The sequence below is a fragment of the Salvelinus fontinalis genome, chromosome 23 (genome assembly GCF_029448725.1).
Source record: "Salvelinus fontinalis isolate EN_2023a chromosome 23, ASM2944872v1, whole genome shotgun sequence".
Taxonomy (NCBI): Eukaryota; Metazoa; Chordata; class Actinopteri; order Salmoniformes; family Salmonidae; genus Salvelinus; species Salvelinus fontinalis.
Window position 1 is genome coordinate 48,069,716 of NC_074687.1, and position 27,424 is coordinate 48,097,139.

The 27,424-nt window shown below is 43.7% G+C and overlaps 1 protein-coding gene across 4 annotated transcripts in view; it reads right to left on the reverse strand.

Moving 5' to 3' along the window:
• LOC129821422 (dachshund homolog 1-like) overlaps window positions 1–27,424 on the reverse strand; it is a 269,434-nt gene that overhangs the window by 31,277 nt on the left and 210,733 nt on the right. Inside the window, exons 4-7 of one of the 4 annotated variants that reach the window (XM_055879060.1) lie at window positions 24,450–24,622; window positions 24,223–24,315; window positions 23,784–23,919; window positions 23,143–23,283 (exon numbers count right to left, since the gene is read on the reverse strand). In XM_055879060.1, coding sequence (XP_055735035.1) covers window positions 23,143–23,283; window positions 23,784–23,919; window positions 24,223–24,315; window positions 24,450–24,622 — 543 coding nt within the window. Of the gene's footprint in view, window positions 1–23,142; window positions 23,284–23,717; window positions 23,920–24,222; window positions 24,316–24,449; window positions 24,623–27,424 lie in introns of all 4 variants that reach the window. The other 3 variants (XM_055879059.1, XM_055879062.1, XM_055879061.1) reach the window with 3 other exon arrangements.

Consider the following 27,424-nt stretch of genomic DNA (forward strand, 5'->3'; position numbering starts at 1 on the left):
CGATCTTGGTCTCATCGCTGCAACTCCCCAACGGGCTCGGGAGAGGAGAAGGCGGAGTCATGCGTCCTCTGAAACATGACCCGCCTAACCGCGCTCCTTAACATCCGCCAGCTAAACCCGGAAGCTGCACCAATGTGTCGGAGGAAACACAGTTCAACTGGCGACCGGGGTCAGCTCGCAGGCACCCGGCCCGCCTCAAGGAGATGCTAAGGTCGCGATGAGCCAAGTAAAGCCCCCCCCCCCCCCCCCGGCTAAACCCTCACAACGCTGGGCCAATTGTGCGGTGTCTGATGGGACTCCCAACCATGGCCGGTTGTGGCACAGCCCGGGAATGAACCCGAGTCTGTAGTAATGCCTCTAGCACTTAGACCGCTGCGCCATTTGGGAGGACAAACAGTGCTTCTTAATACCCACCCACTTAACCCGGAAGCCAGCCATACCAATGTGTTGGAGAAAACACTGTTCAACTGACGACCAGAGTAAGCCTGCAGGCGCCCAGCCTACCACAAGGAGTCACTGGAGTGCGATGAGCCAAATCAAGCCCCACTGGCCAAACCCTCCCCTAGCCCAGGTGACGCTGGTCCAATTGTGCACCGCCCTATGGGACCCCTGGTCACGGCCGGATCGAACCCGGGTCTGTAGTGACATCTCAAGCACTGCGATGCCTTAGACCGCTGCGCCGCTCGGGATGCCCTCCTACTGATTTTTTAAATAGCCAACTAGCTGGACACATGAAACTCTGGTTTTGCGGTGGTTAAACAGGTGACACTTATTTACTTATTTTCTACGGTAGTATAACTGTGTTCCCCACGCATATGGAGTTGGAATTTTAACGTCACGCGAGCCTTACCGTGGGATCATATCGACTACATTAAAGACCATATTGACAGTGTACATAACGTTTCCTTCCTGTTTCATTTGGCACCAACTTGATGGATTGCCAAGGACTGAGAAAAGATGTAACCTCTTTTCTCTTCATTTCTGCCTTATCATTCCACTCACTCAAGAAAGGATCGCTTGCGTGAATTCAAAGCTAAAGTAAAGTGTAGGCAACATTTATGTTACATCCATTAATATGTTTACTTATACTATGGGAACATTTTCCTTTACCTGTTTTGGTGTCGCTTGGTTGGCTAATGTATGTAACTATCCTACCTGTTTAACCATTGACCTTTGAGTTCTGCTGTGTTTTCAGTTTTGTTTCTTTTGGGGGAATTGTAAGTAACCTGTGACTGTATTCTCTGCATTGACACGTGAGCTAAACAGTATGGCCCAAACACAAACATAAGCAGGTCGCTTTCCCGCATCGTGTTCTGATTTGATTTTTATTCATAGCCACTGGCGGGCTAATGCCCAGGAACCTATCCCCGCCTCTTCTAGCTTCTATGGGCTCTGTGTGTGGGTGTGTGCGCGAGCTGTCTTTGCAATTCTCCTACAATCTACAGTATGAGGGTTGTAACTACGATCAATCTTTTAAACCCTCTTCACGTTTACTCGTTGAAGAGTCTGAAAGCAGAGTTTATATTTTTTCAAGAGACACATTTACATAATACGTACCAGCATAGATTTTCTAGGCCATGGCTTGTGCACATTTTTTAAAATCTAAATGTAACATTAGAATGAGAGGTGCAGCGATACTCATAAGGAAAAAGGTACAGTTGACTTCAACATAGGTCCTCTATTATACCAATGGCCGCTACGTAATAGTAACTGGCGCAGTTTGGCGAACCCCAGTTGTTCTTGTATGTGTGTACTCCCCAAAATGGGATTAAATCAACGTCATGAAGAAACTCTTCTCCTCACTCTCCAATCTAAACACACAGTATTATATATTTGGGGGTGACATAAACTGTGTCCCCAGGGTCAGATGGCTACCCGAAGAATTTTTAAAGAATTTTTCGGAACAACTAACTCATCTGCTATTAGACATTTTTGAGGACTCACTCCAGCAAGGTCCCCTACCTCGTACTCTTACTCAGGCTTTCATCTCTTTAACATTGAAGAAAAACAAAGATCCAACCAACTGCTCTTCATTTCAACCGATCTCTCTCCTTAACACGGATGTAAAAAGTCTGGCAAAAGGTGCTTGCTTGTAGATGAGAGACTGTCCTACCCACTGTGATATCAGAGGACCAAACAAGGTATATAAGGACGGTTATTCCTTCTGAAATATTCAAAGACTTCTTAGTATCATTCGCTCTCCAGCTTCTCCAAACAAATCTGAAGTGGTAGATTCTCTTGATGCGAGAATGCCTTTGATCGAGTAGAATGGTAATTTATGTTCTTTACAATTTAAAATGGCTTTGGGGATACATTTACATCCTGGATATGGCTACTCTACACCTCTCCCCAGGCACGTACGTGTATGCACAAACTCTTTTCGCTCCAAATTTCCCCCTTAACCCATGGCACACATCAGGGATGCTCAATTTCGCCCCTCCTCTTCGCTCTTGCTATTGAACCTTTGTCAATTGCATTAAAGAACAGTCCGCTATTTTAGTGTCACTTTACGCCGATGATTTGCTCCTCTTTGTTTCGGACCCTATACTTTGTATCTTATCTATTTTAAAATATTTTGGAACTTTTTCAGGGTACAAACTGAATTTAGGGAGAAGTTCATGCTTAACTATTAATCAATTGGCTATGGGTATAACACAATCTCTGCTGCCCTTCGACTTATCTAAAGCAGGGTTTAGGTGCCTGGGAATTAATATCACCTGATCCCTTCACTCACTATTAGAGCAGGCCTTCTCTACTCTTACAGCAAAGCTGAAAAATGACCCTACAGAGGGGGGGGGGGGGGCTTATCCCTCTCTATGGCTGGTAGGGTGCAGTCACTGAAAATGACTATATTACCCAGATAGCTATACTTATTCCAGTGTCTACCCAAGTCATTTTTCAGTGAGATCGATACTATGATATCCTCATTCATTTTGGGGCAAACCACCAATAATGAATAAAACCCTATTGAAAAGATGGAGATCATACAGTGGACATACTATTACTGGTCAGTCCATTTACACAAAACTTCTCTGTGGTTCTGCAATTCAGGGAGTAGTTGGTGCCAACTGGAGGCTTAATCCTGTTGCTCATCCCCCCTTCAAGCCCCCGGTTTGTGGCAATCTTCCACTTTTACTCTTTTCCAATCAGACCCTTACCCTTATTTTATCAGGTAAGTTGACTGAGAACACATTCTCATTTACAGCAACGACATGGGGTATAGTTTCAGGGGATGATTGGCTCATTGCCAATTGGAAGCTGGGGATGATTAGGTGACCGTGATGGCATGAGGGCCAGATTGGGTATTTAGCCAGGAGACCAGGGTTAACACCCCTACTCTTACAATAAGTGCAATGGGATCTTTAGTGACCACAGAGAGTCAGGACACCCGTTTAATGTCCCATCCGAATGACAGCACCCTACACAGGGCAATCACTGCCCTGGGTTATTGGGATATTGTTTTTAGACCAGAGGAAAGGGAGCCTCCTACTGGCCCTCCAACATCACTTCCAGCAGCATTTGGGTCTCCCATCCAGGGACCAACCAGGACCAACCCTGCTTAGCTTCAGAAGCAAGCAAGCAGGATAAAGGGTGATATGCTGCTGGCCCACTATCGAAATATGGCTACAAAACGTCACTGGAAATGGACCCTACTCTCTCTATCAGCACCCACTTGTAATAACCATTTATTTGCACCTGCCAATTTATGTATACATAAAAATAAAAAATAATAAAAATTGTGTACTTCTTACCCCTTTTTCTCCCCAATTGGTAGTTACAGGTCTTGTTACATCGATGCAACTCCCATGCGGACTCGGGAAAGGCAAAGGTCGAGAGCCAAATCCTCCAAATCACGACCCAGCCAAGCCGCACTCCTTCTTGACACACTGCTCGCTTAACCCGGAAGCCATCCTCACCAATGTGTCGAAACACCGTACACTGACCGAAGCCAGTGTGCATGCGCCCGGCAGCCACGAGGAGTCTGTAGAGAGTGCATTGGGACAAGGACATCCTAGCCGGCCAAACCCTCCCTTAACTCGGAAAACGCTGGGACAATTGTGCACCACCTCATGGGGATCCCGGTCACGGCCAGCTGCAGCACAGCCCGGGATCGAACCCAGATCTGTAGTGCCGCCTCTAGCACTGATCAGTGCCTTAGACCGTTGCGCCACATGGTAGGCCCGCACCTGCCAAACTTGACTCAGGGTTAATATCTTGGAATAGGAAAGGTCTGACATTTGTTTGAACGATTTGAACGTTAATGGTAACTTTGCCAGTTTTAATGAGCTATATACCACTTTCAATCTGCAGCAATCTTATTTATTTAGATATTTTCCAGTCTGTCACTTTGTACAATCCCACTCTTCTACATTCCCAAGACTTCTGCCGGCTTATGGTATTGACTGTTTTGCCTGATGTGGCCAAAGTGTCACGTATAATGTCTTTATGATTTTTTATTGCCAGGAAATAGTGCCGGCTTTGCTCAAAATTAAGACGGTTTGGGAAGCAAAACCCGGGGTTTCATTTTCTAATCAGCGGTGGACAAAAGCACTGGAGAAAGTCAATTCTTCCTCCTCCTGTGCAAGTCTCAGCCTGATGTAATGTAATGTCCACCATAGGATACATTTTACCAAGACCAAACGAGCCAAGATTATCCCAAAAGTGGTAGACTCTTGCGATAGATGTTCTCAATCATCAGCTAACTTGACCCATATGTTATGGTCATGTCCCATGTTGGTGGAATTCTGAAAATTGTTCTTTGGTATAATCTCTGAGGTATTGGAAATGACTATAGTTCCATCTCCTCAGATCGCTATACTTGGGATTGCTGAGGAAGTTGTGAACCTCACAAATAAACAGACTGGTGTCATCTCCTTTGCCTCCTTGATTAGTCGTTGTAAAATACTCCTGCTTTGGAAAGCCCAATCAGGCCCATCAGCCATGTCTTGGATATGGGATGTTATGCTTAGAAAAAAATACTATTTACTATTAGGGGTGTCTGTAGAGAACGTTTTTACACATTGGCAACTAGGATATCATTGATCTTCTGTTCTCCTTCCTCTACCTATTATGGAATCCTTTTTATTTTTATTCTACATATACAGGTGTGTTAATATCCTACTGGTACTGTATTTCAACTGCTAAGTACGTGTAATATGGTGTCTGCAAACTGTAAAGTATTTGTAATAAGGTGTTTCTAAAAGTCATGCGCAATGTAGGAATATTTTAGTACTATTTATATTCGTATTTTATTATTATTGTTATTATGAATACTTTATTTTACCACTTTGATGTATATTCTCTGTTACACTGTCATTTTAAGGGCGAGGGTGAGTTGGAGGCATTGGGAAGGGGGGTCGGGGGGTTTGGGGGATCAATAGGGAATGTTCTGAAAAAAACGGATGGATGAATTGAAATTTGGTTTGTAAATTAACTTCATAAAACAATTATGAATCCGCCTACTTATATAACAAGAGCTACACTAAATGTTTTTTTCCCCCTTCTTTTTACTTCTTCTTTACTGAACCGTTTCAGCTTCTACACTGAAATGTTACAAAAAAACGACAATATCATTCAAAATACTTGGCATAGCACATCATTGGAATGGCAACACACGCCTTAAAGTGGCTGATAAGCGCCAACAATAACACAACCACCGAAACTCCAATGACCTGTGATGATGTTCATACACATGTACAACATCTACCATTTGCATTTATTACACTACACTTCACATAGCCTCCCTCCCTGCCAACCGCTGCAAATATCCCGTCCAATAAAATCAGCATAACTGCTGTCGAAGCTAGTAGACCTCAGGGAGAGAAGGACTGTTGTTGTAGCTTTGTAATTGATTTGTACTGTGGGCACTTTGTCCCTTATTTAGTGTTGGCATTCATCATAAATCATTGCTTTAACAAACTCCGGCTTTGCACTCAGCAGGCCTCCCCTCTTGCAATACGACGGCAGATCACAGAGAATATTTTATCGCTTTGGGTGCAGAGGAAACAACCTGTCACACGGCACGGGAAAAAGCAAACAGCTTTGTGTTTCGTTTCGAAATAGACTCACGACTACGGAGCTGAACAGCGACGCTTGTCGGAGTTCATTTCACTCTCGCCAAGATAGGGGTGTGCGCAAATACAGGAAGGTGGAAGCAAATAAACGGCTCATTCAATTAATATTCAGTAATCAACGTTTGTTCAACACTGTGAAATGTACAAGGACCTTTGGTGTATTAGAGTACAATGTCAGAGGGGCTTTGGTAGTTTTTTTTGCTTCAGGCTGGTCGGGTTTGCACTGGTAGCAGATGCACGGATAAGGCAATCGAAGTAGTCTAGGTGCATGGCACTAGATTGTGTTTGGACTCGTATAGTGGGGGGTAAGGTTGGTGGGCTCCGAATCAGTTGCTGGGGGGGCGGAGGCGGAGGGCTAATGTCAGCGCAGACCTCGCCGCCCTGCGCCGCAGTTGCTACCCTCCGCGAACAGGACCTCCCCCGGCGCGCCCCGGCGCGCCGCTGTGCTCATCGCTCTTCTCCCCTCCCCAGACCGCGCACTAGCTCGACTCGTCCTCGGCTCACCTCACCTCTCCTCTCCTCTTCTCTCCTCTCCTCTCCCCTTCTCTCCTCTCCTCTCCTCTCCTCCCCTCCCCATACCTCTCCTCCCCTCTCCTCTCCTCCCCTCCTCTCCCCTCCTCTCCCCTCCTCTCCTCTCCTCTCCCCTCCCCTCCCCTCCTCTCCTCACCCCTCCCCTCCTCACCTCTCCTCTCCTCTCCCCTCCTCTCCCTCTCCCCTCCTCTCCCCTCCTCTCCTCTCCTCACCTCTCCCCTCCTCTCCCCTCCTCTCCCCTCCTCTCCTCTCCCCTCCTCTCCCCTCCCCTCCTCTCCTCTCCCCTCCTCTCCTCTCCTCACCTCTCCTCTCCCCTCCTCTCCCCTCCTCACCTCTCCTCTCCTCTCCCCTCCTCTCCTCACCTCTCCTTTCCTCACCCCTCCTCTCCTCTCCTCTCCTCTCCTCACCTCTCCTCTCCTCACCTCTGGCCCTCCTAGCCTGCCGGCATGTGTTTGCATGTTTATCCCTCACCATCACTCCGGCCTCATTGACTTCGACTTAATTTCGGCGAGAGACGCTGGAGTGATGGAGCCGATTGGAATGGAGTTCCGCATTTCCAGGTGACACTTCTCCGCTGGTGAGCGCCGCCAGCAGCAGCTGTGACAGTCTCTTTGTGCCGTATGTAGGCTACTCTACGTAGGGCCTCTGCTGTGAGATACTTATGGAACAAACCCCCCCTCTCTCAGGTCAACCATGTCACAAATAACACGGTTTCAGCTGGATAAGAACATTTTGGGACAAAGTAAATACAATGCATTCTGGATGAAATGCCATGATTTAAAAATACCCCCCCCTCCCTCTTCTCCTTGCATCCAGCCCCCAATAGTAGCAGTAGGAGTCCTTGACAGTGGGATAGCAATGATGAATCACCTATCCAGTTTATTTTCTTGCTCCTCCATGTGTTGTGGTGCCTCTAAAACAGGGGGCCAAGGAATTGACTTGGCAAACTACGGATGCAAAAAAAATACACATCACTTTGAGGAATCTGGGCTTATCTCCAATTTACATGTTATTAGATTTGTGTTGCGCGAGGAGTGGCACTCGGACCAAGCGATGTCAAGGAGGGAGAAAAAGATATGCCGATATGTTAACAAGAGGTTTTAAAAAAAATCCACTTGAAAACCTATGAAATGTTTGATGGAGAGTCGCGGGGAAGGGAAAGCGAGAGGTGGGTGCAACAAAATACTGCCCCGCATTTAAATGTGACAGACATGCGTTGGCAATCTGTGGTCAATCTAGAGGAAACGTTGGGAAATGTAGTCGCAATCGCTGGATAAATAATAGCTGTAATTGACCTTGGGAGTTTGAAAATGTGCCATATGTTTTCTGGTTCCTGTGTTTGAATCCGGAGCTCCCTCGGGAGCATTCAGCTGAGTCCTCACACGGAGGGAGGGAAAAAGGAGATAAATACAGAGAGAGAGAGAGAGAAAGTAGATAAAAGGACTGATTTGGGGAAGGTAGACAGATACGAGTACGAAAGAGAAGGAGGGAGGGCGAGAGAAAGAGAGGTAAAATATGGAGAAAGAGACACTGAGCGAAAGAGAGAGAGCGCAAATCGAGGGAGAGAGAAACAGTCTCTCTCTGCAGCCTGTGCATTTGGCTGGGGCCAGAGCAGTCAGTGTGATATATTGACAGGTTAAGCCTGTGTCCTTGCAAACGGTGTGTTCCTCCCAGCAGGATAATGGAGCGCTAAAACCTGGAGGTTGTCAGCGGCAGCTACACAGAGCAGGGCGTTGTGCTTTCAGCCAGGCACAATTAGATTTTATTTGACCTGCCAGCAGTGGCTGAGGAGGGAGGAAGTTGTCCTCTTTCAAATGGAGTGCCTGTGACCTCTTTGCCCGCTAATAGAAGACGACGCTACCGCAGACCGTAGCGGTAGTGATTAGATTGTTTTTTTTCCTTCACCTTGTCAAAGAAACCCTAGCTCCGAAACGAATGTACATGAACCTTGCTTCGATCGATAAAGTGGATTTCATCTTTGGATATGTTATGTTTTTGTGGAACATCGAAGGAAATAAAAACGCGCGTGAAATACGCAACATAGATTCATTCGAATATGCCCAAACGTAGTCTTTCACCGTGTAGTCTTTCACCACTCCAAACACATGTGCACCCAAACACAAATGGAGCCATGCAGCGCCAAGCATGCGCACATGCAGACATACAGTGAAACGTACACACACACATTTAAAGCCCCAGAGCACTCAATAATGTGATTTCCCTGTGTTTTATCTATATTTCCGCACTATGAGGTTGGAATAATACTGTCAAATTGTGCAAATTATGATAATGACCGTTTAGTCGAGCTGTTTGGAAATACGTTTTTTAAATGTCAGCCTGTTGTGATGGGATGGAGTTTTACCCTGCCTGGTGACAGTTAATAGACCAATAAGATAGAGAGTTCCAAATGGCTAGTTTTAAATGTTCCCCTCCCTACTCAGAACACTTCCAGAGAGAAATTGCTCTTTGCTAAGAAACTATTTTGGATTATTTTGGACAATTTCAATTGAAAACAATCACAGTAAGGTAATTAATTGTTACCCAGAAATGATTTGATATTAGGATACAAACGGCTACATTGGACCTTTTAACTCATTTCCTTTTCGGGACAGAGAAGAGGAGGAGGAGGAGGCAGAGGAGGAGGAAAACGAGTGAGCTCCATCCCTGCCTGGGGACAAAGTCAAGAGCCACAGATGCTTTGGCACAGGTTACACAGGTAACATTTGGCTACCACTCTCTTATCACAGTGGGGAAAATCAAGCCCGGTGTTCTCCCTTCTTTCTCTCTCCTTCTCCCCTCCTTTCTACCTCTAGCGCTAATGTTCCTTTAACTTAGAGATGAAGTCGCTCGCTGCACAAACCCATTTATGTGGAGAGAGAGAGAGAGAGAGAGAGAGAGCATGAGAGAGAGAGAGAGAGAGAGCACGAGAGAGAGAGAGAGCACGAGAGAGAGAGCATGAGAGAGAGAGCACGAGAGAGAGAGCATGTGAGAGAGAGCACGAGAGAGAGCATGTGAGAGAGAGCACGAGAGAGAGAGCACGAGAGAGAGAGAGCGCGAGAGAGAGAGAGAGCGAGAGAGAGAGAGCGCGAGAGAGAGAGAGAGCGAGAGAGAGAGAGCGCGAGAGAGAGAGAGAGAGAGAGAGAGAGAGAGAGAGAGAGAGAGAGAGAGAGAGAGCGCGAGAGAGAGAGAGAGCACGAGAGAGAGCACGAGAGAGAGCACGAGAGAGAGAGCACGAGAGAGAGAGAGAAAGAGAGAGACAGAGCGAGAGAGCACGAGAGAGAGAGCACGAGAGAGAGAGAGAGAGAGAGAGGTGCGTGGGATAATCAGTGTGGCCAGTGGCACTTGTTTCCTAAACGCTCTCCTCCACAGGCATATAATTAGAATTTGGGACCTCAAAACACATTTACCATGACTTTTGGGAAAGTGACATCCTAATATTTTCTCATAAGATATCATTACATTTCAACTGCCCTATGGGCTGCACTTTTCCAGTAGTAACCAATTCAGTGTGTCACTCTATCCCTCCCTGTTTCTCTCTCTCCCTCTCTCTCTCACCCCATTCCCGTGATCAGGAGTGCAATAGGGCGGCGCACAATTGGCCCAGCATCGTCCAGGTTGGGGTAGGCCGTCATTGTAAATAAGAATTTGTTCTTAACTGACTTGACGAGTTAAATAAAGGTTAAATAAATAAAACAAATAAAAAAATCCCCATTCGCTCTCTCGCTCTCTATCTCGCCCTACCTATCTTTATCCCCTTCTCCCTCTCCCTCCACCAATTTGAAGTAATGACTCTTTTGATTTGACTCAATAGGTTGAAACGTATTCTCAAGGCCACGGGTAGTGTCACACAGATGGAAAGTCTGCATGGAGGAAATATTCATAAATCCTAAAGCGTCTGAGGGGCTGTCAGGGGAGACAAGGGAGCAGTATTCATTCTGCTCAGAACAGATATAATGCACTGATCCTGAGATCTCTCTTCAGAAACACACACATCAACCGCCTAACCAGAATGAATAATAACCTATATGATATTGTCTATATGCATGTTAATATAATGACATACAGTGCCAGACTAAAGTTTGGACAAACCTACTCATTCAATGGTTTTTCCTTTATTTTCACTATTTTCTACATTGTAGAATAATAGTGAAGACATCAAAACTACGCCTTGTTAAATGTGCGCCTTGTTAAATGTTCATTTGTGGAATTACTTTCCTCCTTAATGTGTTTGAGCCGATCAGTTGTGTTGTGACAAGGTAGGGGTGTTATACAGAAGATAGCCCTATTTGGTAAAAGACCAAGTCCATATTATGGCAAGAACAGCACAAATAAGCAAAGAGAAACGAGAGTCCATCATTACTTTAAGACACGAAGGTCAGTCAATGTGGAAAATTTCAAGAACTTTGAACGTTTCTTCGAGTGCAGTCACAAAAACCATCAAGCACTATGATGAAACTGGCTCTCATGAGGACCGTCACAGAAAAGGAAGACCCAACCTTACCCCTGCTGCAGATGATAAGTTCATTAGAGTTACCAGCCTCAGATTGCAGACCAAATAAGTAACAGACACAGTAACAGACACACTCAACATCAGCTGTTCAGAGGAGACTAGGTGAACCAGGCCTTCATGGTCGAATTGCTGCAAAGAAACCATTAGTAAAGGACACCAATAAGAAGAGACTTGCTTGGGCCAAGAAACATGAGCAATGTCATTGGTCTGATGAGTCCAAATTGGAGATTTTTGGTTCCAACTGCCGTGTCTTTGTGTGATGCAGAGTAGGTGAACGGATGATCTCCGCATGTGTGGTTCCCACCGTGAAGCATGGAGGAGGAGGTGTGATGGTGTGGGGGTGCATTGCTGGTGACACTGTATGTGATGTATTTAGAATTCAAGGCACACTTAACCAGCATGGCTACCACAGCATTCTGCAGCGATACACCATCCCATCTGGTTTGTGGTTAGGGGGACTACCATTTGTTTTTCAACAGGACAATGAACCAACACACCTCCAGGCTGTGTAAGAGCTATTTGACCAATAAGAATAGTGATGGAGTGCTGCATCAGATGACCTGTCCTCCACAATCACCCGACCTAAACCCAGTTGAGATAGTTTGGGATGAGTTGGACCGCAGAGTGAAGGAAAAGCAGCCAACGATGCGCTCAGTATATGTGGGAACTCTTTCAAAATATTTTTAAGTAGGGCCTCCCGGGTGGCGCAGTGGTCTAGGGCACTGCATCGCAGTGCTAACTGCGCCACCAGAGTCTCTGGGTTTGCCCCCAGGCTCTGTCGCAGCCGGCCGTGACCGGGAGGTCCGTGGGGCGACGCACAATTGGGCTAGCGTCGTCCGGGTTAGGGAGGGTTTGGCCGGTAGGGATTTCCTTGTCTCATCGCGCTCCAGCGACTCCTGTGGCGGGCTGGGCGCAGTGCGCGCTAACCAAGGGGGCCAGGTGCACGGTGTTTCCTCCGACACATTGGTGCGGCTGGCTTCCGGGTTGGAGGCGCGCTGTGTTAAAGAAGCAGTGCGGCTTGGTTGGGTTGTGCTTCGGAGGACGCATGGCTTTCGACCTTCGTCTCTCCCGAGCCCGTACGGGAGTTGTAGCGATGAGACAAGATAGTAATTACTAGCGATTGGATACCACGAAAATTAGGGAGAAAAGGGGATAAAATTTAAAAAATAATAATAATAATAATTTAAAAAAATATATATATATATTTTTAAGTACTTAAACAGGGCTTGATTGAGCTTGGCTGGCGCAATGGCACCCCAAAAAAATGTTGGGCAAAAATGGCAAACCCACCCATATGGCACTCTAGGCAGGCTGAAGCAATTGGTAAAAGCAGAATAGTATTTGAAGTTGAACCCAGGTCTGCAGAGCACACCTTTAAAAAAGGAATTGTAAAATACATGTTTTACTTCTCTTTACAGTTGACAGAAGAGGGTTATTTGAACAGATTGACAATACAAGATTCATTGCGTTGGATTTATTGGTCGCTGTATTTGATGTTGCATTTTGATAAAGCCCTTGAAAATCGAAACATCATCCTTTTACTGTACTATGTACTATGAGATTATGCCACATTAGAAAATATATAATCTACTCACCAATGGCACCTCCATAAAACTTATGGAGTTGTTTTAAGATACCATGGCTCATTTAGATATTTGATTTGGAATTTTAGGACCTCCATAGGTATCACCAAAAACTATAAAAAAATATATTTGATAAAACATTGAATTTGGCCTTTGCTACTATGGCCCATAGAATAACACATTCATAAATGTCAAAACAGATCAGATTTTGACACATTCCTTATGATATATTTTTTGACTATCTGTTCTGTCATTTATGAATGTATTGTTCTATGGGGATATAAGAAAGCTCAGGAAATATTTTCGTTTTTTTGGACACATTTTTAATCCCTTTTTTGTTGGCACAAAACGACCTCCATACTTCCATATTTTTTTTTAACCGGTACCGGGTTACCTTCAGACTTGTCCCGTGGTGCTTGTGAGGGTCATAGAGCAAAACAGTGAACACCATCATTTTTCCATAGAGGTGGTCATAGACGTTAGGATGTTACAGACAATTTTGTGAGAAGACTGATTTTCGGGATGTCTCTTGGTCTGACATTCAGATAGTATTCAGACCCCTTTACTTTTTCCACATTTTGTTACGTTACAGCCTCATTGATTGGACATGATTTGGAAGGGCACACACCTGTCCATATAAGGTCCCACAGTTGACAGTGCATGTCAGAGCAAAAACCAAGCCATGAGGTCGATTGTTTGTAGAGCTCCGAGAAAGGATTGTGTCAAGGCACAGATCTGGGGAAGGGTAAAAAAAAATGTCTGCAGCATTGAAGGTCCCCAAGAACACAGTGGCCTCCATCATTCTTAAATGGAATGATGCCCGGCCAAACTGAGCAATCGGGGGATAAGGGCCTTGGTCAGGGAGGTGACCAAGAACCCGACATTCTGTCAGAGCTCCAGAGTTCCTTTGTGGAGAAGGGTGAACCTTCCAGAAGGACAACCATCTCTACAGCACTCCACTAATCAGGCCGTTATGGTATAGTGCCCAGACGAATGTCACTCCACAGTAAAAGGCACATGACAGCCCGCTTGGAGTTTGCCAAAAGACACCTAAAGACTCTCAGACCATGAGAAACAAGATTCTCTGGTCTGATGAAACCAAGATTGAACTTTCTGGCCTGAATGCCAAGCGTCACGTCTGAAGGAAACCTGGCACCATCCCTACGGTGAAGCACAGTGGTGGCAGCATCATGCTGTGGGTATGTTTTTTTCAGCGGCAGGGACTGAGAGACTAGTCAGGATCGAGGGAAAGATGAACGAAGCAAAGTACAGGGGATCCTTGATGAAAACTTGCTCCAGAGCGGTCAGGACCTCAGACTGGGGCGAAGGTTCAGTGACCCTAAGCGCACAGATTGGTCATATAGTGCATCTTTCCAATTCTGTGCACTTTATTGTCATATTATTTCATAGTTACATAGACAAATGTAATTCATATTTAACTATGGTTTTCCTTGTGTGTCAATGGGCTGGAAGTTGGAAGACAAACACATTTGAAATGGTTCAGGGGAAAGTGGGCAAGGCTACATAAGGTGAAAAGCACCATTTCCTCTGACAGTATAAAAGCACAAAGTATTCAAACATTTGCTCAAACTCTGCTTCCAATAGATTTAGATGACAGTTTGAGCTATGTAAGCTACCTAATAAAGTCAGCGCCTTGCCCTAAATGTCCTGATATTTCCTGTCCGCAGACCTGTTCTGGCGGCAGTCGTACTTTACTTTATCACTTAGATAATTCAACAGCCGATCAAACATGAGAGGATGTCAGGGGAAGCTGAAATACAGTGCAGAACACCAAATCCTGAAGAACATCAAAGAGGAACGAAAACAAAAGTTCTAGTTTTTTTCCCTAAGTGTATTTTAGTGGTTATGAGTAGTAGTGCAGCGGTATCTTTGCCTAATACCAAAACGGTATGAAGTAAGGTGGTTTCAATAGGACTCAAATGCTCTAACTAGTGTTTGAAAAAAGGTAAGGTTGTTTTTGTATATGCCTCGTACTACTTTTCGGAGTTTCTTGAGGCTGGTTCAGAAATGCAACCTCGACAATCTCGACCTAAACACTTCACCGACATAGACGTTTTTTTTTCAATTCACATAGAGTATCATTAAAACTCAGCTATCTCCCCTGTCAGTGACTTCTCTTCGTCTCCCTATTTTACTTACTTTCGCCCGATCCACTGAGTTGCTCTGCTCCGCATCAGTCTTCTTTTTATAACCTAGTGTCCTTGGTGTTGTCCAAAGATGCTCACTACCTATCTACCTATCATTAGCCATCACAAGCCCCGGAATGTGACTTGGCAGGCGACAATGCTTTGTGATCAAACAACTTGTCAGTGCATATGCCCAAGCAAAATCATTATTTGATAGAGGATCAATCAAATTTTCCCCGGCCCCCCCCCTGTGTGAGGGAAGAGTGCTGATTGTGCAGAGAGGGGACTACTGCTTCAGGTCAGGGGGTGTGGGGCAGATGGGAGTGGGGAGGGCAGTTCATTTGGATATTTGTTCCACCTCCCTCCTACCTTTCTCATGAATGTTCCATTGCGTGACACCCTCTTCCATCCGCTAATCGCATTTCATTGAAGAACAAGAAGAGCAGGGTGGCGCTTTCAAGGAACGTTGGGGGGGGGGGGGGGAGGCAGAGGGTTTCTTTTTAATCTTTAAAATGCCTCAAACGTGACAGAATACGCTCTGGCTGCCAAGATGCGGGCGCCAACGTGAGGCTCAGATGGGGAGATAAATATGCTGTGGTCAGCTCCTAGTGTAGCCAGGAGAGCGGCGGAGGCAAATTTAATAATGCATTATCATTCGCTGGCCAAGGTGAAATCGGCCTGTCCATCAGGAACACACAGCAGCAGGCCTCTGTTTCATGTTACCGTTTGCTGGGGGAATGGACAAGTGCCTTAGAGAGGTGTGAGAGGGATGCACTGTAAGGCACAAGGAGTAAGACATTGTTGCTATGCTTGCTATTCTACTCCAGACTGTCAGAAAAGAGAGAGAGAAAAAAAGCACTTTTGAGACAACTGCCAATGTAAAAAAAAAAATGGCTTGATATGTACATCGGATTGAATATGAGTAATTGAATATCAAAGCACTCATCGTATTGGATTAGGCCCGAAGCACGTTAGCCATACAGTGGTAGGGGTTAGGGGTTATTTTCAATAAAAACAGAATGATGACAAAAGTATAACCAGGCACTTGGTCCCCCCCTCACACTTTACATATCAGAGCATCTGCTATTATGCATATTACAATATAGCCAGCCCATATTGTACCTGCGTGCCCTTGGACAGAAGCAGAAAACAATTAGCAGAATTATGTCCAATTCTGGAAATTTGCGATTCAAAATAACAACACACACCGCGTCTACAGCTGTTACAGTCAGATAAGGTTGACCCTGAATATGAATTACTGTATTTTGCCTCACCTTTTCTAAATAGCCATTCTGTGAGGTTGTTTGTCTCATTTCATGTTTACATGTAAATAGTAATTAGGCGATGCTACATTACCAACATGCCAAGCGCCACATACTCAGCCAAGGTAAACACCAGCATTTGTGTCCCAAAAGGCATCATAATCCCTATATAGTACAATACTTTTGATCAGGACCCATAGGATTATTCTCTAAAGTAGTGCATTACAGAGAAAAGGGTGCCATTTGGAATACATTCTAGCTTTCAGCAGCCTTAGCGGTTAGCGACTTCACTAACAGTTCATCATGTTTACAGACTAGCCACGCCACAAATGCTACGTGTGTGCTTTTCCTTGGTAAAGCCTATAAAACATGGACACGGAAACTCTTGGAGGCAGGAGTTATTCAGAGCAGTGCCTCTTATCACACTGCAGTCTGGTAGCTAGCTGACTTGAGGACATTGCGAATCAAACCTTCACATTTTTCACTCTACGGATATTACACTGCCGTACATGGCTCTTATAACCTTTCACTGGGAAACTAAATCATTCATAATAAAGAGAGAGACAGAGAGAATAGGGGGTGGAGGGACACTCCTTGACGGCTAATTCTCTCTCTTTCTCCTCTCTCTTTCTCCTCCCTCTCTTTTCGACGGGTGTTTTTGAAAGGCGGTACTCCAGTCACCTTGACTTTGCTGCGGCGGCCGTCTCTCACGGAGTCTGTTGCTTATCCCGCCTGACCCGGGCCTGTCAATTAGATGTTTAAAAATTAATCTCTTTAACTGGAAACGCCACGCCACGGCTTTCTTCCGTCTGCAAATTAAGTGGTATTAATTCGAGCGGCGGCGGCGGCAAAGCCCAATAAGCCCAAAATGTTATCAAAACAGATTTCCACACGTTTAACACGTCCCGCCTTTAAGTCTTTTTAGAACTGTGAAACCAGGACCAGCTAATGGATTTGTATTCATTTTTCGAGCCCCTTTTTAGGCTTGTAGCAATTGCAGAGAGAGTCGGAGCTCTTCTCTCTCTAACCCTCTAACTCTCTAAGCTGGGCCTTTTAAGAGTTTACTAAACATTTGGCTTCCCTATTTCCGCTTAGTTCTTTTGTCTTCCTTTGAGATCGACTCAGTATATTCAGTCCGGATTAGCGCCAGCTAATGTCGTTAGTCGGCAGAACACAACACAACAGAAGAGAAGAGAATAGCTTCGGATACTCCCTATAGGATTGCAATGCCATGCAATGACACCAATGTGTCTGCCCGACTGTCTTACTGGACACAAGCACTATAACTGTAGCTCTGATTTAGCACAGAAAACTACTTGGCAAATGCTTGTTTCAAAGACGCCAATTATGTGTGATTTAGGTTATGTTTAAACGTTAAATGTACAGTAATTGGCGTGTGTGCGCGTATGTGAGTGTGCACGCAAGCACGTATTGCTGTCTGTGTTTGAGTTTTATGAGCAGGCTTCTCCGCCCGGATCTGAATGAAGATTCAAAGAAGTTGTGTGACAGTGAATGAGGGTTAAAGGGGTAACGAGAGGCGAAATGTAATGCTGCATTAAAACGATCAGCACACTTTAGTCAATTTCAATAGGACATGTGTGGAAAATCTGATTGTTTCTACAACATTATACTTATCCAATGGAATCAGGATGCACTCTGTGTGACCAGATACACCAGGATGGTCCATTTATCCAAGGTGGGGTATTATCAGTCCATCTCACAGTGTGCCAACAAGGACACATAACATTTACACAGGAAGTGAGAATAGATCCCACTACAGTCAAACCCTTCCCCTTTTAGAATATCGTTTACGGAATCATTTTACAGATCGGTTGCTTTCCAAGTCTCCTTGTGTCATAGGAGACCCGTCAGTCATTCTAGCCGCTACAGTTGTGTGAAGTCATGACTAGACTATAGTTCCAGACCCGGGTGGAAATAGTATTTGTTCTCTTTCAGATGCGTCAAGCGTTAGATTGGTGTTTGGCGTGACAGATGGGCAGGTTTACTACTTTTGAGAGTATTCCATTGGTTCCATTGCACCACATTTCCAGTTCCAACATAGCATAACCACTGTGAATCGAAACATCTAGCGCATTTTGCACACATAACATTTTTACTGATAAGATTAAACGTCTGGTGCCCTTAGATTTCGTTGTTCTCCAGCTACCTCTCTCTCTCTCTCTCTCTCTCTCTCTCTCTCTCTCTCTCTCTCTCTCTCTCTCTCTCTCTCTCTCTCTCTCTCTCTCTCTCTCTCTCTCTCTCTCTCTCTCTCTCTCTCTCTCTCTCTCTCTCTCTCTCTCTCTCTCTCTCTCTCTCTCTCTCTCTCTCTCTCTCTCTCTCGATGTTTGGCTAATCAATATATCTGTTTGTGCTTTTCATCTGCCATATGGTTTCTACAGCAACACCGGAGTGTTGCGCATATTGCTTCTGTTTAAAAAGGCTTCTCCCCCAGTAAATCAAATCATGTTCAATGTGTGATATCTAAAATGAGTTTACAACCAAAGGCTTCCGTGTCTTTTATTCTGCCTTGTTTGTCAACTACCTGCTGTTTCACGAGACGCGGGCCTGTCGAAAGTGATCACCACAGACTTCCCTTTGTGAAGCGATTCAATTAGCTTGATGTGAGATACATAGCTGGCCTTTGTACTTTGGCCGTTTCCATTTTTTTTAATGAAACATCATCATATATCATCAAATCCTATTTGCAACAGATCGTTACTTGCCAACAATAATTGTGTTAAAAAAGTTGAAAAGACTCCCGAAAGCTATACCATCTGGTTGTGAGCTAGAACGAGGATGGACTGGACTTGAAGTAATAAAGCGGTTTCAACCACAACAAATGGTCTTTGTCCTTTGTCATCAAAGAGGATGTGGAAAAGAGCGGAGAGAGAGAGTTTCTGCCAGTGCAGTATCTGTGTAGTTTGACTGTCTTCGGTAGCAGATACTTACTGTTGAGAGATCTTCATAGCGACAAATGACTGGTTGCATTGCAGTGGCAGTAACGGCGTACTTTGTCTTCGATGGCCCGATACGAGCAGATATTATTAACCCTCATATATGGAGGCAGAGGCAGGACACTGCATCCTACAGTCCTCTCCTCGGCTCTCTCTCTCTGTGAGTATAATGCATGAGATTAATTCAATTCTCGACCAAGACCATAAAGATCAAACAAGTGGAGAAATATCATTAAACCATTGGAATGTTATCTCATTTGTCTAAACAAACTGATCCGATGAACAATCCTAATTAAAAAGCTTGCCATAAACAAAGCAGCAAATCGCAGACCGCCTCCTCTCCATCCCTCCCTCCCTCCTCTTCCCTCGCTCTTTAACAATGGGACACATTTATATTATTCATCTAATGCATCATGTATCATATCATTACAGTTCAATATATCGATCATTCATTCTATTTCCTTCACTTAAAGCTTTTATTGGGATGACTTTAGTTATTAGTTGGGATCTAATGTATTGGTTACCAGCGCCGGATCTGCCGACCGACTACAATCTCTCTTATCTCACCGCATAAAGCTGTGTGTGTTATTCAAATTGCCTCATTTATTATGATAGCTTCCTCATGTAAATTGTGCTGACTGCTCGCCCTTGCACACTCCTCATTAGACTAATGAAAACCTTCAAACGAAAAAACTAAACAGCCTGCCAAATAAAGGTCCAGGGTTATTATGAAAATTACAACTGTGGGAGCCGCGCGAAGCTCTCTTCATTAATTCATGCTCAGCAAATTGGTAACTAATTTAGTTGCACTCCTCTGCATTAATGGGTTATTTTATAAAAATGTTTTTCTGCAGAACCGAGACCTCTGGTACAACCGCTCTGGAGAGCCCGAAATCCTAATCAACACTGGTGACATATTAGGAATGTACAATCTCAATAATAATGTGGTCGTGTTTGTTTGCGTGTGTGTTACATAAATGGATTGTCTGGTTTTCACCCCCCCCCCCCCCCCTTCTCTCTCTCTATCACATATCATAGGACATCACAGGTCTGAATTGTCATCAAACTCTAATGTGTGTATGGTAGAACAGCATGGTGTTAATAGGCTGAGGTTTAGGTGTTATGTCTCTGTTTATGCAAAGACTGGTTGAGGTGAACACTGAGCAGAGTAGTACAGAGAATGCAGATGGGGGTAGAAGAAGATCATGTTTGTTTATATTCAATGGTTATTACACTATGTCCCCCGATGGTCGCAGCTCTGCACACTGTAACACACACATGTAGACACACACATGCACGCAAGCACACACACACAAACCACCCCCGCTGCCGACACACACACACACACACACACAACCCCCCCTGCCGACACACACACACTCAAACATATAGACACACGCGCGCACACACACACATACACACAGCCGTGGAGTTTGACCTATGAATTCAGAGCATGATCACACTAATTATTACTATTTGCTACTTCATATTGTGAGTGGAAGGACTAGAGCTGATCTCCACTTTGGGCTAATTGTTAGCCGCTAACCAAAAGGGAACACACAGCCCAATGATTTCCACTGTGGTTTTGTTATCATTATCAACCTCCCACTTCCACCCCACCCCACCCCACCCCACACAAACCCAACCCCAGCACAGCTCTAAACCATCATATGATTTGCATCATTTTATGTTTAACTCACAGCATTATCCATTTGTATCTGCTCCTTGTTTGAGTAAAATTGTTTTATAAATGTTTCTAAATCTTGCTCAATAGAGGGGAATGATAGTGGAATTCATCGACAGTATAGAGACATATCTAAGCATTTAGTAGACTACTTATCATAGATAAAGGTACATTTTCACCTAGGATTTACTAAGATTACTTACCTTTCTGGTATTTTTTACAAGTAAACCATAAGTGAACAAGTAGTGATCCTTTTTTTTTATCAGTTAAAATAATTTACAATTTTATTGACATTTATGTAAACATAAAGGTTTTTCAATATTCAACACATGGTTGCATTGCGGTTGTCATAACCAAACTAAACGACGTATGGAACATACAAACAGGTATGGAATGTAAATACGATACATTGCAAGGTACAGTGCCACCCGAAAGTATTCACACCCCTTGACTTTTTACACATATTGTTGTGTTACAGCCTGAATTAAAACATATGATTAAATTCAGATTGTTTTGTCACTGGCCTACACATAATATCACATAATGTCAAAGTGGTTTTATGTTTTTCCAAAAATTATTAAAAATGAAAAGCTGAAATGTTTTGAGTCAATAAGTATTCAACCCCTTTGTTATGGCAAGCCTAAACATGTTCAAGAGTAAAATTGTGCTCAACAAATCACATAATATGATGCATGGTCTCATTCTATGTGCAACAATATTGTTTAACATGATTTTTGAATGACTACCTCATCTCTGTACCCCACACATACAATTATCTGTAAGGCCCTTCAGTTGAGCAGTGAATGTCAAAGACAGATTTAACCACAAAGACCAGTGAGGTTTTCCAATGTCTCGCAAAGAAGGGCACCAATTGGTAGATTGTGTAACGGCTGATTTCCTCCTCTTCGTCTGAAGAGGAGGTGTAGGGATCGGACCAAGACGCAGAGTGGAAAGTGTCCATGATTTATTAACAATAAACTGAACACTACACGAAACAAAATAACAAAAGCGAATCAAACCGACAGACAGTCCCGTGTGGCACGAACACTGACACGAAATTCAAACACCCACAAACACACACGTGAACCCCGGCTGCCTAAGTATGATTCTCAATCAGGGACAACGATTGACAGCTGCCTCTGATTGAGAATCATACCAGGCCGAACGCACAAAACCCCAACATAGAAAACAACACATAGACAACCCACCCAACTCACGCCCTGACCATACTAAATAAATACAAAACAAGAGAAAACAGGTCAGGAACATGACAGATTGGTAATAAAAAAGTAGACATTGAATATCCCTTTGAGCTTGGTGAAATTATTAATTACACTTTGGATAGTGTATCAATACACCCAGCCAATACAAAGATATAGGAGACCTTCCTTACTCAGTTGCCAGAGAGGAAGGAAACAGCTCAGGGATTTCACAATGAGGCCAATGGCGACTTTAAAACAGTTACAGCGTTTAATGGCTGTGATAGGGGAAAACTGAAGATGCATCAACATTGTAGTTACTCCACAATACTAACCTAATTGACAGAGGTAATACTTGCAAAGAACGTGGCCAAGCTATGAACTTTTTGTCCTGAATATAAAGTGTTATGTTTGGGGCCAATACAATACAACACATTACTGAGTACCATTCTCCATATTTTCAAGAATAGTGGTGGCTGTATCATGTTATGGGTATGCTTGTAATAATTAAGGACTGGAGAGTTAATTAGGATTTTTTTTAAATCAGAATGGAGCTTAGCACAGGAAAAATCTGAGAGGACAACCTGGCTCAAACTGCTTTCCTCCAGACACTTGGAGATGAATTCACCTTTCAACAGGACAATAACCTAAAACACAAGGCCACATCTATACTGGAGTTGCTTACCAAGAAGACAGTGAATGTTCCTGAGTGGCAAATCTGCATGCACATCTATGGCAAGACTTTAAAATGGATGTCTAGCAATGATCAACAACTGATTTGACAAAGCTTGAAGAATTCTGAAAAGAGTAATGGGAAAATATGGTACAGTCCAGGTGTGCAAAGCTCTTACAGACTTACCCAGAAATACTCACAGCTGAAATCGCTGCCAAAGGTGATTCTAACACTTATTAACACATGGGTGTGAATACTTATGTAAATTAGATAGTTCTGTATTTCATTTTAAATACAGTACATTTGCTAAAATGTCTAAAAACATGTTTTCACTTTGTCATTGTGGGGTATTGCATGTAGACGGGTGATATATATTTAATCCATTTAGAATTCAGGCTGTAACACAACAAAATGTAGAATAAGTCAAGGGGTATGAATCCTTTCTGAAGGCACTCTGTATGTATGAAAATAGGACACATAACGTTGTCAACGTGCATATGGGTTTTTCAATAGGACACGTCTTACCTTTGTGAACGTGCATCCTCTTTGCTTCGTGACTCATGTCGTGGGCCAGGTCGCCTTCTTTAGGCCCAGGCAGAATGCTAGGGGAGAGGCCCAACAGAGCTTGGTTCATTTGGTTCATAGAAAGACCATTCTGATGTATGGCTGGAGAGGAGAGAGAGAGTAGTACAGGTGAGCTAGAAGATGTCTTTGTCTGTTCGAGTTGACCTGTATATGCCCTGTTTTTGGAAATGAACTTCTAACTATCACATTTTGAACACGTGGATGACTCAGAATAAGTGTTTTTCAATTCTGGTACTAAGGACCCCTAGTGTACGAGGATTTGTTCCATCCCAGCACTAATATACCTGATTAAACTGATCAAGTGTACTAATCATCAAATTAATCATCTAGCACTTGATTTGTTGAATCAGGTGTGTTACTGCTGTTGGGATGAAACAAAAACCTACACACCCAGTGAGTAACTAGGACTAGGATTGAAGAGCACTGCAAAATCCCAAATCAATTTATCGGTTCAGTACAACAAAAACAACAATATCAAAATTGGGTTAGTGGGTTAGCGGGGTCGGTTTGTTTACTTGCGGAACTGAACACGCAGTTAGCCAGTCTGACTCGTTGCATGGGGAGGGAATAGGGGGACGTACGTATCCTGTCTGAGGAGCTCTCTGTGTGGGCCGGCGAGCTGGAGACACTGCTGCTGCGGTGGGACGACGGGTGGCTGCCGGGCCTCCTGCCGTCCTCTAAGGAAGGGGTGGGGGAGGGACTGTCTGGGACACGCTCCTGTCAATGACAGAGGGACATCAGTGACAACTAAGGTCCATGAAAGTAGATGCTATGTAATCAGTGTACATTTCCATAGGGCTTTCCACTCTGTCATCGCAGTCAAAAGTTCAGCATAAGTCACTTTAAATGTCAAGAGCTGTATGTTAGTTCTACACAGTGCGTGTCCATTCAGCCAGTTTATCTCAATGACTGTGGTGACTATTCTTCAGGGCATGCTCTGTTTGTTGCTGTGTCATGGCAGCCATGTTGTAATGTGTTTACTATACAGTTTAGTAAATGAAGTCCATTCTAGCGGTTTACCTTGATTACTGAGGTGACCATTCTGCAGGGCAGGCTCTGCTGCTGTGCCACATCGGCCATGTTGGAATATAACAGTGTTTCCCAATCCTGGTCCTGGGGACCCAAATGGGTGCATATTTATTTATTATTTTAACAAAGTTATGGGTCCAAAGGATAAGGATTGGGAAACACTGTCATATAATATAATACTTTTTGGTTTAATATTATGTCTATTACACACAGCTTACCTTGATGACTGAGGTGACCATTCTGCAGGGCAGGCTCTGTTGCTGTGCGACGGCGGCCATGTTGGCGATGGTGTTGAGGTGGTTCATCTGGCTCATTGCCATGGTGACAGAGGCAGGGGGCAAGCTGCACGGGATCAGGGGGTGGGGCATCATCATGAAGGGCAGTTCCAAACCTACAACAGGTGAGAAAGGTGATTGGTTAACGGAAACCATGGTTGATTGGTTCATCTGGATTGGAGGAAATTGATAGGTTAATTTGACATAAAGGTAACCAATAAGGGCTGGTTTCAGTCATAACCTTCTACAATGTTAAGATTTTTGTTCGAGCATAAGAAAAAGCTTTATCTAAATGTAACTGTAAAACCCCATTCACATGTGACTAGTATTACTAGAGAACATTGGTTATGTAATTATTACCCCAGAATGTCCCTTATTCCAGAGTTGTTTTTTTTACTTCAAAACTGATCCCTGTCAATCATTTTTTTTTCTTGAATAAATTGACAGTTATGACAGAAGCCTGGAGTTTTGTTTTTCGAGGCGTGAAGATATTTCAACAAGTCCCGGTGATAACAGGGCAACACTTATAACTTGAGCCTGGTTAGCAAGTTTAGAAACCATACCAAACCATCTTTGGTATATTGTCGCCATAACATTTGAATTTATAGGAAGCGTGATCATAATCACTATTTTATGTTGGGATATTTTATTAGAAGACATCCTACAGTAATGTGAGCAAAACGGCGCACTTGCACTTGAGATGCGTTTTTAGGCTACGGATGACAACGTGAATTTATACTTTCCTAATGTTTAGCTCAGTTTGTATGCTGCTGCTTTGCCATCTATGAACAGCAAGGGTCGCATTAAATAGGAGCGAGATTTTTTTACCGATGCACTTGGCGACGTTCAATTCATTCACACACAAAACGTATAAACAAAAGCGTTTTCTGTGAACGTTGACACATGTAGGGCCTTTCATATATCGGCTGTGCGCAGCTATTTATCCAATCAGTTATTGTTTCCTCGGTCAAAACGCGAGCAACACCTGTCAAACTCAAGACATTTCTCTCAAAACACAGGGGTGTCAATTAGCACGGGACTAGTATTATCAGCAGTAGCTTATTCTGTCGGGAGTTGTTACTCTCCTGCCATGTAAAAATGACTGACATGGCAGATTCGTACGGGGCTAAAATTACAGATGTGGTGTTTTGTGCTCAAATTACATTACCCGGCCTCCCCCAGTAAAACTAATCCCATTCGAATAAGGCTTAAAACTGCAAATAGCGCATTGTAGATTTGATTGAATTAACATTTGACTGAAATATTATTTCTCTCATACCGAGGTGGGTGGCCATGCTGGTATAACCTACAGATCACTGATACTGACATGCCATGCAATGCCAAAATAACAACATCAAATTATTATTATCAAACAGCACCAAACTACTTCACTCTAATAAATTTAGAGGGATGAGTTAAACCCGGTCCTTCCCTACAGTATATTTTGAAGTGTAAATGTTTCACAACAGATGTTAATAATAGATAATAATAGATAATAATAGATAATAACAGACCATAATTGTAATGAAAATGGTAATGATGATAACAGTCGTTCAAAGCCAAAAGTTCACACAGCCATAAAAGGCACATCAATTATTCCGGGGCTGGAAAAAAAGGTCTACGTTATGGAAATAGGGCCCACTACTTACACATAAGGCACAATCTCAGCCCGCATCACAAATGCCACCCTATTCTTTATACAAACAGGGTGCCATTTGTGACAGACAAAATAAGCCAATCGTTGGAAGCCATTACCCCCAATGACTTGTTAAAACACGCTAATACCAAAACAAGTATCTTCAGAACTACAGTGTGACAAATGGCTACAGGCTACGGTGTAGGTGTATATGGCCTAGGTATCGTCTGGACTTTTAACTCTTACAACAACAGGGAACGTTCAATTCATTTCGGCTCTGTTCTGTGATCTGCATTGGCCGCCGTACCCCATTTTCAAGATCAGATATCTAACAAATGTTTCAAATGATTACATGTTGGCTCTGCAATTATAGTGATCTATTTGGTCAAAGTGGAGAGATGAGTTGGCCAGATATGTAAAGAATGCTCTGCTGTGTCTTTAGCTGGTACAGTATAATGAGAACGATCTAACTTTCAACGAACACGTGTAACTGTTTAACTTTAGTACGTCCCCTCGCCCCGACCCGGGCGCGAACCAGGGACCCTCTGCACACATCAACGACAGTCACCCACGAAGCATCGTTACCCATCGCTCCACAAAAGCCGTGGCCCTTGCAGAGCAAGGGGAACCACTCCTTCAAGGTTTCAGAGCAAGTGACGTCACCGACTGAAAGGCTGCTAGCGCGCACCACCGCTACCTAGCTAGCCATTTCACATTGGTTACAGATGAACACAGCTAGGTGTGTGTTCTGGAAACCACAAGCACCCTACTCTCTGCATTAACACCAGCTTTAATATTGTTAATATTGTTTCGATCAATGCATTTGTCTGCATCATTTCCAATCCCCCATATCTTTTTTTAAAAGTCCAAACTTTTGACTGGTACTGCTTATATATTTGTATATATTGTCCATGACTATTTTCCCATAACCCTACCACCCCTCCCTAATTGGAGTAAAATAATGGACCACAATAATTATGCTTCTACTTCCAGCTTATACATACTATATACATTTTACGGACACAGTATATTTGACATGAGTTATCGTTTGTTTGTTTTTAGTCCCATGATTCAGCTATCAGACGCTTCCCCATGAAGTAGTTTAAAGCCAAAATCTAAAACCCAGATTTTTTTTTAATGTTCTTTTAAGAGTTTGTCTCTATAGAAAAGAAGAGATAAAACACAGCTAGAACCACCACACAAAGCTAATCCACAAAACTTTTGCGAGAAAACATCAGTTGACAACAAGGGGCAAGGCAATCTACACTGCAAAGAAAACCTC